Here is a 16,077-nt window from a genome sequence, read left to right on the forward strand (position 1 = left end):
TCAAATTGCCATTAATCTGCTATCATTTTAAAAATGAATTCTTGACATCAAGACAAGGTTTTGAACATGATGAAATCAATGGCAATGTAAATAAAACTTGCAAGTAGCCAAGCAATGTAACCCTTGCTGAATTCGGAACCGCATGCTAATATACCACTCTTACTACTTTTACAATATCTTTCTATGACAGAAATAGTTGGGGTAGTATGCGATTCTGAATTCACACATAGGCTATTTAAGTATTAATGCCCCAGTGCATGCTGGGAATATGGCAAATAAGATTGCCAATTGACAGTCAGAGTAGTATCTACGTTAATCAAGTAAATCTTTTAGTTATTTATTTTCAGTACCATTTACTTAAAGGGATAGTTCACTTTGAAATTAATTTTTGATATGTTTTAGCTTACCTCAAGGGCATCCAAGATGTAGGTGTCTTTGTTTCCGCAGTAGTTTCAATTTTGATATTTTTAGGTCAAACCGTTCTTGTCTGTCAGTCATATAATGCAGGTCTATGGTCACTGTCTCAAAACACAAGCACAGAGTCCAAATTAAAACAATTCCCCACGTCCAAATGAAACAATTCCCCATCATAAGTACACATTGATGGCCTAAGACACGAAACGAGCGGTTTGTGTGAGAAAACGAACAGTATTTATATCGTTGTTATCTCTTGAAAACAGCACACGTCCAAATGATCTGACGGCGCGGGCGGGTATAGATATATACACTAGATGTCGCTTGGCTACGGTTTCGTTCCAATGAACTGCAGTAGCCAAGGCGACATCTATGTATATATCTATACCCGCCCGCGCCGTCAGATCATTTGGACGTGTGCTGTTTTCAAGAGATAACAACGATATAAATACTGTTCGTTTTCTCACACAAACCGCTCGTTTCGTGTCTTAGGCCATCAATGTGTACTTATGATGGGGAATTGTTTCATTTGGACGATGGGGAATTGTTTTAATTTGGACTCTGTGCTTGTGTTTTGAGCCAGTGACCATAGACATGCATTATATGACTGACAGACAAGAACGGTTTGACCTAAAAATATCAAAATTTAAACTACTGCGGAAACAAAGACACCTACATCTTGGATGCCCTTGAGGTAAGCTAAAACATATCAAAAATTTATTTCAAAGTGAACTATCCCTTTAATCTAAGATTATGTTTTTACAGTGCAACTGATAATCTGAGGCCTTTGGGAGTCTTTGCACATCCTGAGAGGAGTTTTTCCTGACTTCAACTGAGACTTCCCATTGCAGGGCACACGACGAGTGTCTCCTTGGCAATGGCCACATGAGATACTGACAGCTGAAAGATGCCCCACAAGTGTCTGCCATCACGGCCTTTATAATTTGTCACTTTGCTGATGGGGCGGGGCTAAGTGCGCCGCATAGCGTTGCTATTGGCCAAGACGTGACTTGAGTTTTGCCCAGGGATGGCAATTTTTCTTTTTTTTTTCTTCTTCTTTTTTTCAGGCAGAGCTTGTCCTACTGCAGTATAGGCACATTAGTGCTGCACTGCTCGCTCTCGCTCTCTCTCTCTCTGTCTCTCTCTGTCGCTCTCTCTCGCTCTCGCTCTCTCCCTCTCTCTCTCTCGCTCTCTCTCTCTCTCTCTCTCTCTCTCTGCGGAATGCGCACTGCACTTTTGGGTGGGCAGAACACCGGGCGTCACAGAGGGAGCGAGATCTACTCACACTCAGTTCTCGCTTGAGTGCTCAGGTTTCGGCAGAGTGCCTTGAGAATCGCTTGTACCCTGTTTTTCAAATAAAAAACGCTTTCCATTGAGACCTAAAAGCTCGTTTTAACCATTTCTCTACACTATTCAAGGGTTGAATAGCTCTTTATTACTCTCAAAGAGAGTGTTAGCCTCGAGGCGTTGACTCTGTGAGTGCACATTTATTTCGGCAAGGAAAATGGCAAAAGATGATAAGGAGGGCGGGTGGAAAGAGTTCTTCTGGAACCCGAGGACGCGCGAGTTCTGCGGGAGGACCGCGAGCAGTTGGGGTAAGTCTTACACCGCATTGACAGGATTACACTCATGCATGTATGATAATTAGTTCCACATAATTTTGCATTATAATATGTAACTGATCTGCAAACTTTAGCACAGTGAGTCTCACTGTTTGTGTGGAGAAGTTCTCTGAACAGACACATCGCTGTCCGAGGTGCTGAAACTCCAGTTGCTTTGCCGGACTGTAATGCGTCACATGCGTTTCCTCTCCTCGGCGTGTTTATGCAGCTGCAAAACGTAATACGTTAGAACTGGTGTGTGTTTATGCTTGCCAAATTAACGAAATGTGTATGTACGGATAGATGTTACTGTACTCAATGATTATTGTCTTATTCTGGACTAGAAGTGTTGAATGCGCGGCATCAGCCAATGAACAGCGCGGAGAAATGTGATGCGTCGAGTTACTGCAAAACTCCACAATGCGCTTCTGGCAGAATGTCTAAAGCTGGGATGGGCAACTTCGGTCCTGGAGGGCCACTGTCCTGCAGAGTTTAGCTTCAGCCCTAATCAAACACACCTGAACAAGCTAATCAAGGTCTTCGGGATTACTAGAAAGCTACAGGCAGATGTGTTTTTATCAGGGTTGGAGGGTTGGAGCTAAACTCTGCAGGACACTGGCCCTCCAGGACCGAAGTTGCCCATCCCTGCCACGCATCAGTATTTCCTGAACCACATTCTGTAAAGAATGGTAATTTTAACTGCAAAAGAATGTCAAAATTCTGCAGTAGTTAAATACCTTACAATGTACAGTTGTTTATAGAAGTACAAAGTATTCATTATTGTATAATTTTTTGTGAAAGATTACAACCTACTTAACGAGGCAGTTCAAATATAGTGAAAATACTGTATAAGTGATGTTTTTGTTAAAATTATGAATCACTTTAATTGGAAAAGGGGCATTTCCTGCTCAAACAGAAGGTTAGTTTCTTTGTAGCAGTTATGTAGATTGGAGGGCTTTATGTTGTATTTTATAATGTTTATTGCATTATTTTACCATTGTGTGTGTTACCATAGCTACCCAAACAGTTGTTAGAGAGGCCAGTTTTGATTAACTTTAGCCCTTAGTGTGCCGCCTTAATGTGCATTTGATCATAAGGCTGGTATAAACCCAGTTTAATGACAGTTAGGAACTGTAACATATACAGTCACCAAATGCCAACCCTTCATTTTGATAACATCATCAGCCAGTATTTTTATTAATTTTATTAGGTGGTTAGGCAGTTTTACAGTGTTCATTCTGCCATTTGGTTTAAACCTGGTTAAACTTTCCAAACATATCCAAATCTAAATAGAAGTGAACCATAAAACACCTTTAGCCCATTGCATGCTGCTGCAAATTGTCTTTTGCAGTGACATTGGGATGATTTAATCTAGCCAAGGGCCATTTTGAGTGTGTGCGTGGGGGTTTGTGAATTAGTGTAAGATGTAATCCTTTACTAATAGGCTCATTGGTTGCCTTGGTGAGGCTATCATGTGGAGACGCAGCCTATTCAAGGGCCGTAGATTAATTCTGGAACTGAATGTATCTTTTAATCAGGGTGTGATGGCATTAATTGCCATCCAAAATGGCCCGCCGGGCATCTATAACTCAGCTGTCAATGCTATGGGATTGTGTGTGTGTGTGTGTGTGTGTGTGAGAGAGAGAGAGAGAGAGAGAGAGAGTGCACTTGAGTTGGAGAAATGCTAGATCACTGCCCTCAAGACTTCCATGTATGCCAGCACATTTTGCTCTAGGGAGCTGAGTGTGTAACACTTCACCGAGTGTGTGTTTGAGTGTGTGTGTGTGTGTGTGTGTGTGTGTGTGTGTGTGTGTGTGTGTGTGTGTGAGATGCTCTGAGGACTAGCTGCCCAGTTAAGCCAGTGTGCTCTCTAAGACTCCTTAATTAGTCTATTTTTGTCTGTGCCCAAACCAGAGTGAACCTGGGTATGCTTAGATTCTTTAACAAAGTACATCCTCATTACTGGAGCTTAATCGTGACCTATGGAGGACGGTGGAAGCTGCAGCTACATTCATACAGCTGTGTCTTCTATTGAAACATATCCAAGGTTTCTTTCAGGATTCATAGGACACAGAGGGGTCAATACATCCGATAAAAGCACTTAAACCTGATCTCACTACAGCCCTCTGGAGGAGCATATACAGCCTGTGCCCCATCTTGTTGTTAAACATCACTCTTGCAAAGGCTGTAAGTGCATCTCTAAACCACTCCTGAGAATTACAGAAGTAATTACAGAATTACATAATGCAGCATCCGACAGCAGAAGATCTTGAAGTTATAACAACATACGTTTTTACATTGCTTTAATTGCGTCAACTTTAAGTTATACGCCAATAAGTTATACAAGATTCAACTCATTTTTAAGCATTTTTAAGTTGAAATGACTTAAACATTCAAGTTGATTGTACTTAAAAATTTAAGGCAGCAACCTTTTTTTTACAGGGAAAGTTTTGGAGATATTATAGGGCTGATATTCTAGATCAGGGGTTCCCAAAAAAATGATCAGCCAAACCCCTTTGACATAAAATGTTATTTAGACTTTAAGTTAATATTTCAATAATTGAACAATTCATTTGCATGAGTATGGCTCTCTGAAGACGGTTACCAGTAAGTAAAAAATAAACTTTTTTACTTTTTTAGTAAGTATTTAATTTTGACTCAGATGAAATTATGTAATTTTACCTGCATATTATCCTTAATATTGAACTACAAAAAATAGTCCACTACAATGTACAAAACAATGAGCCTTGCATGGGGAACACTAACAATATTACATTCATATTAAAATGAGGTCTTCTGAAAGTAGCAGCAGGTTTTTTTTAACCTGATCTAACCCTTAACTTTGTAACTTTAATTTATTCAGTGATTATAAGTAATTTTGCCTTAAATAAAAACAGTTAATTTAGTTACAATGTGAAGCACATTGTAATGTTATCATTTAGTTACTATATTTATTACAAAGTTCTTGTTGCCAAAACAGGAAATTGATATTCACTTGATATTCCCTTTGTCTACATCACAGCTGTGTGTTCCTCTGAAGCTGTGTTTGATAGTATGGTGGCCTGGTAGGTTTGATGAATCAGAAAGGATGTGTGCATAGATCTAAAGAGACTGTTTGTATGGGTTTGTGTCTGTATTAATGAACAGATCACAGCGGCACATTTTGCTCCTGTCTTTCAGGTTGCATTCAAATTAGAGGGTTGAAATAGGGAGGGTGACTTTCATCATGATGAGAGACAGATAAAGAAACAGAAGAGCACCGATAGTGTATCACTCTCACCCGGTGCAGAATTCGCCACACACACACACACACACAGATCGTGAGGAGGGCCAGCAGAGCTAATGAGGATGTACCACATTTTAACCCTATAACCAAGTTCAGCAGGTAATGTTTGATAATGCAGGTACTTGGTGTCCTGATAGAGCTGTTATTTTAAGGCTCTCCTGCTGTGAGATTAAGTAATGCTTAATGATTTGATCATTTGGGCATTGTAAGTCTCTCTGCATTAGGCAACGTTCTCACCTTATCTTTGCTCGCTTTTTCTCTTACGCATCCATTGCGTCCTTTTTCACTCTCTCCATGCATATTAACACACACTCCTGTGTAATCCTAGCCTGAAGAGTAACCTCACATTGCACTGCTGTTATTGATCAGTGAAAGCCTGTCTGTGCGGGGAGCTCCTGGATGGGGGGGGGGCAGAGATCCGGTATCCCTCCTCCCTCCTCCCTCGGCCCGGGGCAACCTGATCGACGGTCCCCAGGGGCCTCGCTGCCTGGAGCTCAGGTGTCCCGTAGCTTAATGAGCTCTCCTCAGGCGTACACACTCCTGCAAACATCCCTCATATCCCCTCTATGGAATGATAGAGCCTGATCTGTTCAAAATAGCAACCATAAATTATGTAATGTGATGGTGAATATGTTTTGAAGTACATTCTTAGTACAGAGGCAAATGGAGGAGCTACTTTTTATCAGAGTATTCAGGTAATTAACATAAAATGTTAGGCAGTCCAAGTGTCCTACAAGATATACTATTTTGAGCAAAATTTTCCTGATATATAATATAAATACTACATGTTTCTTGAGCCGCAAATCAGCATATTATTTTACAATGTATTTGATCCCTGTGATGTCAAAGCTGAATTTCCAGCATCATTACTCCAGTCTTCAGTGTCACATGATCCTTCAGAAATCATTCTAAACTATTTTTAATTGTAATGATATTTCACAATATTACTGTTTTAATGTATTTTATTGCAGTCTTGGTGAGTAGAAAATACTTGTGAGTAGGATGGTAGTGTATATAATTATTACTATAATTATTATTACAAATCTATTGCAAAAAGGTGTTTAAAATAGTGAACATCATACATGTTCCCATACACATAACAGTATATATGCATTTTAAACTTTTGACATTAACTGTCAGCTATGTCAACTACCCATATGATAAATATTACCGTTATATCAATGGCTCATAAACAATATTTATTTATGCAAAATGGCTCCGTCTGTCATTAACATCAGCAAAAACTCCTGGCTCTTTTATAACCATATATGGTGCCAGATTATTTTACAAAATTACAGTACAGAGTACAGACATTAAATTCCTCATGAATAAACAACCATTGGCATAATTTAGCCATTCATAAGTGGTACTGCCAAATATCAACCAATAATGCCAGTGCTGCAGTCTGTAAAGATACCTATTTAGCGCAGTTGTGTGGACAGTCATCTTTATGATTAAGAGTGCTTGCATGACTGTCTGTAGAGACATAGGCTACTCTGGAGTTTTTAAACCATTCCCTGAAAATCCCCCTTGTGATTTAATCTGCCCTCTTCTCCTCCTTCTGTCACCATCCCTCCCCTTTTCACCCCTCTTAACACACATCTGCCTTGCAGTAATTCAATTTTGTCAGAGACATTGACCAGAAAGGATTACAAGAATTCTTGTATGGGACATTTGTGTGTAAAAGTATGAATGTGTGTGAGACAGAACTGCAGTGAATGTGTATTAATGCACTGTATAAATATATGAATGAGGAGAGGAGCTTGGGATGCTCTGGTGAGAAGTTAAGAGGATTAGGCCTACTAGTCTTCTTTCTTTTCTCAGTTACATCAGCAGGAGGAGGGAGAGGAAGCAATAAAAAGTGCAAAAGATGGTTATGGTCATATAATATTCTGTATATCTTATAACAAACACTCTGATCACAAATATGGTTTTATAAAAGAGTGTAGAGTGTAGAAGTTACAATAAGGGAAAACAAGTTTTATCCTATAACATTTAATTGAGTCATTGGGTCAAGACACACTAAATGTATAGCTCTGATGTAATTTCTGTCAAGAATAAATAGGGATTGTTTGCAAGACATACTTTTGCAAACTACTCCTAGACTGCTGGCCCAATCTGAAAAAATCTTTGGAGTCCCTATGCAAATTGGCTTAGTTCACCCAAAAATTTAAATGAACCCATAATTTACTCACCATCAAGCCATCCTTTGCATATATGACTTTCTTTCTTAAGCCAAAAACAATCTGAGTTCAATTAAAAATATCCTGGCTCTTCCAAGCTTTATAATGGGAGTGAATGGTAACTGCGATTACCGGACGTTACCGGAAGCCAGTGATTACAGTTTATAAATGTGTAAATATTGATATTTTTCTTATAAAAACGCATCGCTTCACTTCAGAAGGCCTTTATTAACAACCTGGAGCCATACGGATTACTTTTATGATGTATGGATGCGCTTTTTTTGGGCTTTAAAATCCGTTACCATTCACTCCCATTATAAAGCTCGGAAGAGCCAGGATATTTTTAATATAACTCCGATTGTGTTTGGCTAGAAGAAGAAAGTCATATACGCCTAGGATGGCTTGAGGGTGAGTAAATTATGGGTTCATTTTAATTTTGGGGTGAACTAACCGTTTAACATTTATCACTCATTAATATGAACCTTTCATCCAGCATGGCTGCCACATAATGTACCAAAATAAATGTATTGGCTTTGGCCACTTTTACTTTAAATGCTGTAACTCTTAAAAGAATGAGATATGCAAACAAACTTTGGTATATTAAGGGCTCAATTTAAGGACGCATGGCAAATTTGGAGGGACTTGGCCACTTGGCAGCACTTAAAAAACCTTAAAAATGGCTCTCACTATACAGGACTGTTGTTCAATCTATATTTTGTATGTAGTATACTTGTTCCATCAGTGAGGACAGTCATATATATAAAATAGCCGCCATCAGCCAATCAGTATCGCCTGCAGCTATTACTGTAGACAGGTTAAAATGATCTGCTCAAAACACATATAAAGTGGGAGAAATTTGTGGACAGTAGGTGGCATCAAAAATGCCTTCTCCATATGGCTCCTTGAAATGTATGGGGCATTTACATTGTCATTGTGCTATCTGTCTGTCAAAAATGCTTAATGCCATGCAAAATATGGGTTCATGGTGCCTAAACTCCAATAATTCCTGTATGCAGCTGTATTTATTTGTCAATTAAAATGAATCAGCATTATTTATTATTATTATTATTATTTGTAGTAGTAGTAGTAGTAGTAGTAGTAGCCGTAGTAATTATTATTAATAATTAATATTCTTAATATTATTCACCCATAATTCCCTTAAAAAGTCTATTTTGATGCTAAGTTTGACCAGTGACACATATTTTGCATGTACTGTATGGGGAATTTTCCAAGAACTTGAGTGCAGGATGTGTTCGTTTAGAGTTTGCATTTGAATGTGTGTGTCCATGTAGGTCTGATCCTGCTGTTTTATCTGGCATTCTACATTTTCCTGGCTGGATTATTTACTCTCACCATGTACGCAATGCTGCAGACACTCGATGACCACAAACCAACATACCAAGATAGACTTTCAACTCCAGGTGATACACACAGACTTGTTCCTATACATGTGCAAACCTTTTATAATATGTTTTTAAATTAAGCCAATTATAACCACCGCACCCGAATGTTACCATTAATTGGTCTATTCATTAGCGTTTTTGATGTAGGCCTATAATAAATGCAAAATAAATGCAAACATATTTCGGTCACAGTGATTATGCCAATTAAGCCATGTTCGTGGATCAATATATTTTGTTGATCCTGGAACAACATTTCTGCCTGTAAATGTACCTATCATATCGTTACCCCTAACTTAACCCTACCCATAAGTTATCCCTAAAATCAGAGGGAAATGATAGGTGAATAACACTGATGTAGAAGCACCTATATTTGTAAGCCTAAACTTGACATAAACTGTAAACTTGTCCCTCAAATCTGACTGGTTGATTGGAATGTTGTTCCAGGATCAACAAAGATCCAGAAACATGTTGTACTTGGTGAAATCACGGTGACCCAAACATACACACACTCACAGACTACATCTGTGAACATCGCCTCTTATTGGTTCTCTGTTGTTTTGTAGGGATGATGATCAGACCTAGAGGAGAGCAGTTGGAGATCGATTACACAGTGGAGTACACAGAGACCTGGGAAAGATATGTCCAGGCCCTCAATAACTTCCTCTCTCGTGAGTACAGTGAGGTTTTCGAACAATAATATATGTAGGCCTATTACAGAGAAACTGCTGCAGTTATTTTTTTACTAATAATTCACAGAAGGTCATGTCCTTTTGCTTCTTTTATGCAGCCTACAATGACTCAGTCCAGGCCCAGAAGAATTACGAGTGTAAACCGGATCAGTACTTCATCCAGGAGGACAGCGGCAGTTTGAAAAACTTCCCCAAGCGTTCCTGCCAGTTCAACCGCTCCATATTGGAGGATTGCTCTGGGCTCACAGATCGTTATTATGGTTACAACGAGGGCAAGCCCTGCGTCATCATCAAGCTCAACCGGGTAAGACGTCGAGCTTGGAATGGAATGGAGTGAAATCTTTGTGTCAGAAACATTTACAATAATATCCAAAAAGTTGTACCAGTAATGGACAATGGTCAAATTACAGTTTATGGTAACACTTTAGTTTAGGGTACAATTCTAAACAGTACCAAATGGGTTCTTCGGCGTATAACAATAGCAGAACCCTTTTTGGTGCTAAATAGAATCCTTTTTATAAGGTTCCATAAAGAATATGCTTTTAAAGTGCTATATAGGACCTTAATGGTGGTATAAATAACCTTTTCAACAATATTTATTTTCATTAATATTAGTTTATTAGTATCTTCATATTATTAATATTAATATTATTTTTGATAAATTATTTATTAATATAGTTTTTTAAGTCCTCTATCTGCTTGGTCTTATATCTTGTTGCCTCTTTTTAGGTTTTACATAAAAAACAGCATGTTGTGTCAATTAGGTAGCTACTTTTATTTTTTATTGACATGGCAGGTTGTAGCAAAAATGACAGTGCTCTAACAACAGTTGACAGCTGAATACATGAATAAATAACAATTGACATTGAACACAATATAGATGTAGACCAAGTTCCAGTGAAATATCTTCAGAATCCTCTATGATGTCTTTACGTCCTTCATTATGTGTGTGTATTCTGAGTGGCAGTTTGTCTCTGAGGTTATGATTTGGACAGCATCTAAAATACACAATTGAGTTTAAGTTATGTCTCTTCCATTTGATTATGTAAAAACAATTATGTTCATGAAGGCCAAAATTAGCAAAAATTGATAGTAGGCTATGAGCCATACCATGTTAAAAGGAAAAAGTGATTTAAAGTCATGGGATGGCTTTAATGTTTTTGTGACTGGGTATGTTTAGGCATAAAGTCATAATAATAAATAAAATAAAAACAATTTGGATCATAAATTCCATGTCTCTGTTACTTACTTTGTGGAGAAGAGAAGATGAGTAACGTTATCCTTAAATGACCAGAGCTGCTAACCCTTACATGTTCTGCTAAACTAAAAAGAGACAAAGACATGATTGTTAGGAAATGATTGTTACCATTTTAAAGTTATAATTTATAGACATTTTAAGAAAGAAATCATTTACCTGTTGAGAGTATGTTGACAATCTGTGTAGTTGTATAACTGAGCTCCAGAAAATCAGTATGAGGAGGCTTTGACAGTTACAGATTTGAAAAACAAAAAGGCGGGAATAAACAACCCTAAACTCTAACATAAAGAACCATTTCAACATATAAAGAAAACATCTTCAGGACGATACGGTTCTAAATAGAACTGTTACTATGTGTAAAGAACCATATTTTTTTTTTAGAGTTGCTTATTAGCATGCATATTACTAGGATATTTGCTGTTTATTAGTACTTATAAAGCACATATTAATGCCTTATTCTGCATGATGATATTCTACATCCCTTAATCTTACCCAATACCTAAACTTAACAACTACCTTAATAACTACTAATAAGCAGTGATTAGGAGTTTACTGAGGCAAATATTATAGTTAATAGAATTGGGCCCTAATCTAAAGTGTTACCCAGTTTATATGCAATATTGTACCGCTCAATCCTTCAATTGGCAAATCAGAGACAAGTATTCCTGCAGACTCTCCCACCTGACTGTTTATAATAGTTCATGAGAGTTATTTTAGATTCGTAACGAGACCCAATTTGACCTTTTGGTTCTTATCTGTGGGTCACTTTCTTTTTCTCTCTCATTTCAATCTTTTTTGCAGGTGATCAATCTGTTACCTTCTACAAACAGGATTCCTCCTTACGTCACATGTAATGCTAAGGTAAGAGCGCTCTGTCTCAGTCTCCCACTCTCTTCTTATCCTTCAGTCTAAAAGGGATTGATTTCAGATTAAAGTTACATGAGCCATTCAACAAGGCCACCAGATTAAATTAGCCAGTAATCAGAACTGCGGCCAGCTTCGGAGAAAAGCTGCCACGACCGACTATGTGCTGCCGACTCACATGCAAATAAACGAGAAGATCCAAACGGAAATGAGAACAAGTTAAGAAACATTGGTGTGTTTCCCATTCATTGTAAGTCAGAATGCATTCAGCATTTATTAGTTGGTGCAAGATTCAATCTCTTTGCACTGTTTTCAAATTCCATGTAACTGAGAGGTGGGTGTGTTTAAGCCATTACCTCATTTGCGTAATTACTTTAGATGTTTAGTTTTAGAAAATGAAATAGTTTTAGTTAACAACACCGTTGCTTGTTTGTATTCACATACTGTAGGTTAGTTTAAGTTGCCACACATTATCAGGTAGTAAACTTTGATCTGTATTGCATTAGAGCAGATGTTTTTCATGCTCTTTCCCGGAGCTTTCTCAATAGTGTGTGCCATTGGAATCCGAATCAATTATGTTTGTGTTGGAACTTGGTTCTGGCTGTCGACCAGTGGTTTAATCTGATGGTGCCATTCAGGCTCATGCAGATATGTTCCTTTTTTCATTTTAACACATCTTGCCCTTTTGTCATCATGGACACATCATTCCTCCTCCTGTGTTCTGTATTGTTGTCATTTAATTGTTGCTTTCATTGTTTGTTCAATGAGTGTTGTTTTACACCATTGCTCATCATCTTCGTTTATGTTTCATGTGGATGATTTGTTTTGTTTTTTCTGTCTCATCTGTTCTCCCCATCCATTCTTGTCAGAAATACAAAGTTGGGAAAGACGAGTGGGTAAGAATAATAGACAGAATAAAGAATAATCATTTTAACAGAGTATTTTACTAGCTGTATTTTACAGCTTCGATATTCTGCAAGGAGAGAAAAATATTTTTTCTCAAACTGACCAATCTTTATTTAAGTTTAAAATCTATGTTTTAGCAGCAAAAGATAAAATGATTATTCATACAGTCAGATCATATGCTAGATAATTCCAGCATAAGATCATATCAAGGGGTAATTAGTTTTTCTGTTCATTTGTTTAATATAGTAATAGTAGTTTTGGTATTAGAACAGGTTGATACCCTCAGATCAAATGCTGAGCTGAGATGAACTGAATGTATCCCTCCCTCTGTAGACGGATGACTCAGACAAACTTGGTGAACTGCAGTACTTTCCCCCCAATGGCACCTTGAATCTTATGTACTATCCATACTATGGCAAGAAATCCCAGGTACAATGCACACACACACACTTGGAGAATACACCTGTAAGCACACAGACACACATCTTGCATATGTACTTAAAGTCAGCATGAAATTAAAATTCACCCTATCTGTTTTGATATATGTATGTTTCATTATTATTATTATTATTGACCATTTTAAATCAAAATGCAAAAATAGAATTTTCCGGTGAAATGTCATACATCTCTCTCTCATATACTGGAATTCTCCAATCAATTAGTCCACTTAAACCCCGCCCCTTTCTTACAATCAATCTAGAGATCGCATTCAGATCTTCCTCCGTCCAATAATCAATTGATGGAAAGAATTGTCCCCATCCTACTTTTTTTTTCTCGATAACTCGTTTACTCAGATGTACATGATTAAATGGAAGAAAAGACTCAGGCTGCATCTGAAATCGCATACTTCTCTACTATATAGCGAAAAACAGTAGCCTATGTGACAAAAGAAGTATGTCTGAATTCATAGTACTCATAAAAGAGTAGGCAAAAAGTATCCGTAGGAACCCGTAGGAATGACCTACTTCTTCTGGCGAGATTCTGAAGTGTGCATACGATGTACACTTTACTATCCCATGAAGCCACAGGAGAGGATTTATGAATGGCAGTGAAGCGACGCAACTAACACTGGTAGGTCACATGATAATGACAACATGGCGAATGTAGTATGTCCAAATACACACATTCATACTACATATAACATACTTTTTAGTGGTCGTGAAGTAATTACTTACCTACTCAAGAGAGTATGCGCTTTCGGACGCAGCCTTCAAGTGCAATCAGTGGCTGAATCAGAAATCGCCCCCTATACCCTCAAATAGGCCCTTATTTGAGGGGACAGCCAGTTGTAGTGGTGTCCGAAACCATAGTGGACGTTATTAAGTGCACTTATTCAATCCCAAATTGCACTGCAACAACGAGTGTTCAACCGATGTACGCTCAACGTCTGTCCGAATTCGCTCACTCCTTTTCATTCACTCCTTCAAGTGAACAGTGTTAGTGGACTAATGTAAGGAATAGTGAATCAGGGTTTAGGGGGCGATTTCGGATTCAGCCAGTATTTTATGTTGTGCTGACATGGTATTCATCTGATACTGACACCTAGTGATTTGGATGTAGCATCGCAGGAAGAAAAAGGATAGGAAAAGTTGACAGTTACCAATGTCATTTTAGAAATGTGCTATGCACAGCAAATGAAAGTGTCCAATAACAGGAGGCAACTGAGATAAAGCGAGTTGTATTCAGCTGCTCATGTGATCTCAACATCTCAATCCAGCTTTTATTAGGCCACCTTTAATAAATCAGCCACATCTCACTCTTCTTCTGCTGCAGGTAAACTACTCTCAGCCTCTGGTGGCCATCAAGTTCCTCAACATCACCATGAATGAGGATGTCAACGTGGAGTGCAGAATCAACGCTGACGGCATTGTCACGGGCAGTGAGCGAGACAAGTTTGCTGGGCGCATTTCCTTCAAACTGAGGATCAACTCCAGATTTTAAATAGATGAAATTATGTTCCTTTATTTTACACACACACACACACACACACACACACACACGCACACACAACAGAAGGCACAATATGCACAGAAGGCACAGCTAGAGACATAAGCCAGGCACAGCAATCCTCAGCACAGACAGATCAGAGAATAATACTTCAACATTTCAAAGAAATATATCTATTTTTTTCATTTGAGACTGTAGTGAGGTTGTAGAGAGTTATCAAGGTTGTGGTTTTGTGTGTATTAATGTGTGTACATCTGTGTGTGCGTGTGTTTGCATGTGTGAGTTGAGATATTCCAGTATTTATTTTCTGAAACAAAAGTTAAACCGCATGCTCAGCTATGAGAGCTATTTATTAAATAATATATTATTCTATTAAACAATAGTAAGAATAAAGGGACATCATTTTTTAAAAGGAGAAAAAGTCAGAACTTAAAAAATGCTGTTTTCCTTCCATTAGTAGCTGTAATAATTTAGCAGAATATAATTATGATTTCAAAGCAGTTGTCTATGACTTAATGTGAGAGATCTCATGTTTGGATCTCATGCTCTTGAGTGCTAGCTAAGAAAGGTGTTTTTGCATGCATGCATGCATGTATCAGTTGTGAAAAGTGGTACTGAAACCTCTCCTCTGTCTGATTTGTGGATATTTTATACCAACATGTAGATAACACTGATCAAAGTCAGCTCTACATTCATCTTCAACACACATGAAAAATCGGATACATTCTGATTCATACAAACATTTCTGCATTCCTATTGGTTTCGGCACTGACTGTCATATGCGTCACGTTTCATTTATTATGAGGCGTGTCTATTTAAGTTTGTTTATATGTATAAATAGATCTTTTGCAGTATTTTCCTTTTTTTTTTTTTTTTTTTGCATGTGTAATCCTATTTGTCTCACATGGTGAGGGGATATGATGTTTTGTATTGATTTGCAGCGGCTCAGAGGATGACAACAGGCCTGGGTTCAGTTCAAAATCTGAAAAATAGGTAGAAAAAGTGTGTGTGAGAATATGTATGGATTTCTGCATGTGTGTGTGTTTTATTTGATTTGATTTCATTTCTTTTATGTTAATCTTTGTGCACAATTTACTTTCTGAATATATTTGGATTTTGTTGTAAGTGATTCCATAGAGACAGATAGAGAGGCTCTAAGAGCAGGAACAGCAGGCTTATGTTTCTGCTGATAAGGGAGACAGAAGTGAATCCAACCCGGTCCTTACCCTGCATGAGTCAATAAAACAAACAAACAAAAAACAAGGTCACCCACCTCATTTCTCATCATTTTTAAAATCTCATTTCTTTCTTTTTTTTATGTTTTTAAACACAAAAAACTCCCCTTTTGAGCACATACACCTCATGCTCCATGCTGTGAGTGTCTTATGTTTAATGTTTAGGCTACTGTCATACAGAGAAGAGAACGGATCGCCCATAAGAATATACACACGTGCTTCTCTGTGCCGTAGTCGCTCTGACAAGAGTCTGTGTGTACACTTCCTCTAATGCCCTAATCCTTTAATCTC

General features: G+C 38.0%; 1 protein-coding gene across 2 annotated transcripts; it reads left to right on the forward strand.

Annotated features, from left to right (window-relative positions):
* The first annotated feature begins 1,644 nt into the window (after positions 1-1,644).
* On the forward strand, positions 1,645-15,789 carry atp1b2b (ATPase Na+/K+ transporting subunit beta 2b). 2 transcript variants are annotated; one of them, XM_084415263.1, is made up of 8 exons: positions 1,645-2,009; positions 8,777-8,905; positions 9,451-9,555; positions 9,675-9,880; positions 11,636-11,695; positions 12,568-12,594; positions 12,938-13,033; positions 14,378-15,789. In XM_084415263.1, exons 1-8 carry the CDS (start codon positions 1,919-1,921, stop codon positions 14,543-14,545), a joined length of 882 nt encoding a protein of 293 aa, XP_084271389.1. In that variant the 5' UTR covers positions 1,645-1,918; the 3' UTR covers positions 14,546-15,789. The 2 variants fall into 2 exon arrangements, with proteins under 2 accessions (XP_084271389.1, XP_084271390.1); XM_084415264.1 differs by lacking the exon at positions 12,568-12,594 and having other exon boundaries at positions 1,819-2,009; positions 14,378-14,638.
* The last annotated feature ends 288 nt before the right edge of the window (positions 15,790-16,077 follow it).

This window comes from Rutilus rutilus (assembly GCF_951802725.1).
Source record: "Rutilus rutilus genome assembly, chromosome: 7".
NCBI lineage: Eukaryota > Metazoa > Chordata > Actinopteri > Cypriniformes > Leuciscidae > Rutilus > Rutilus rutilus.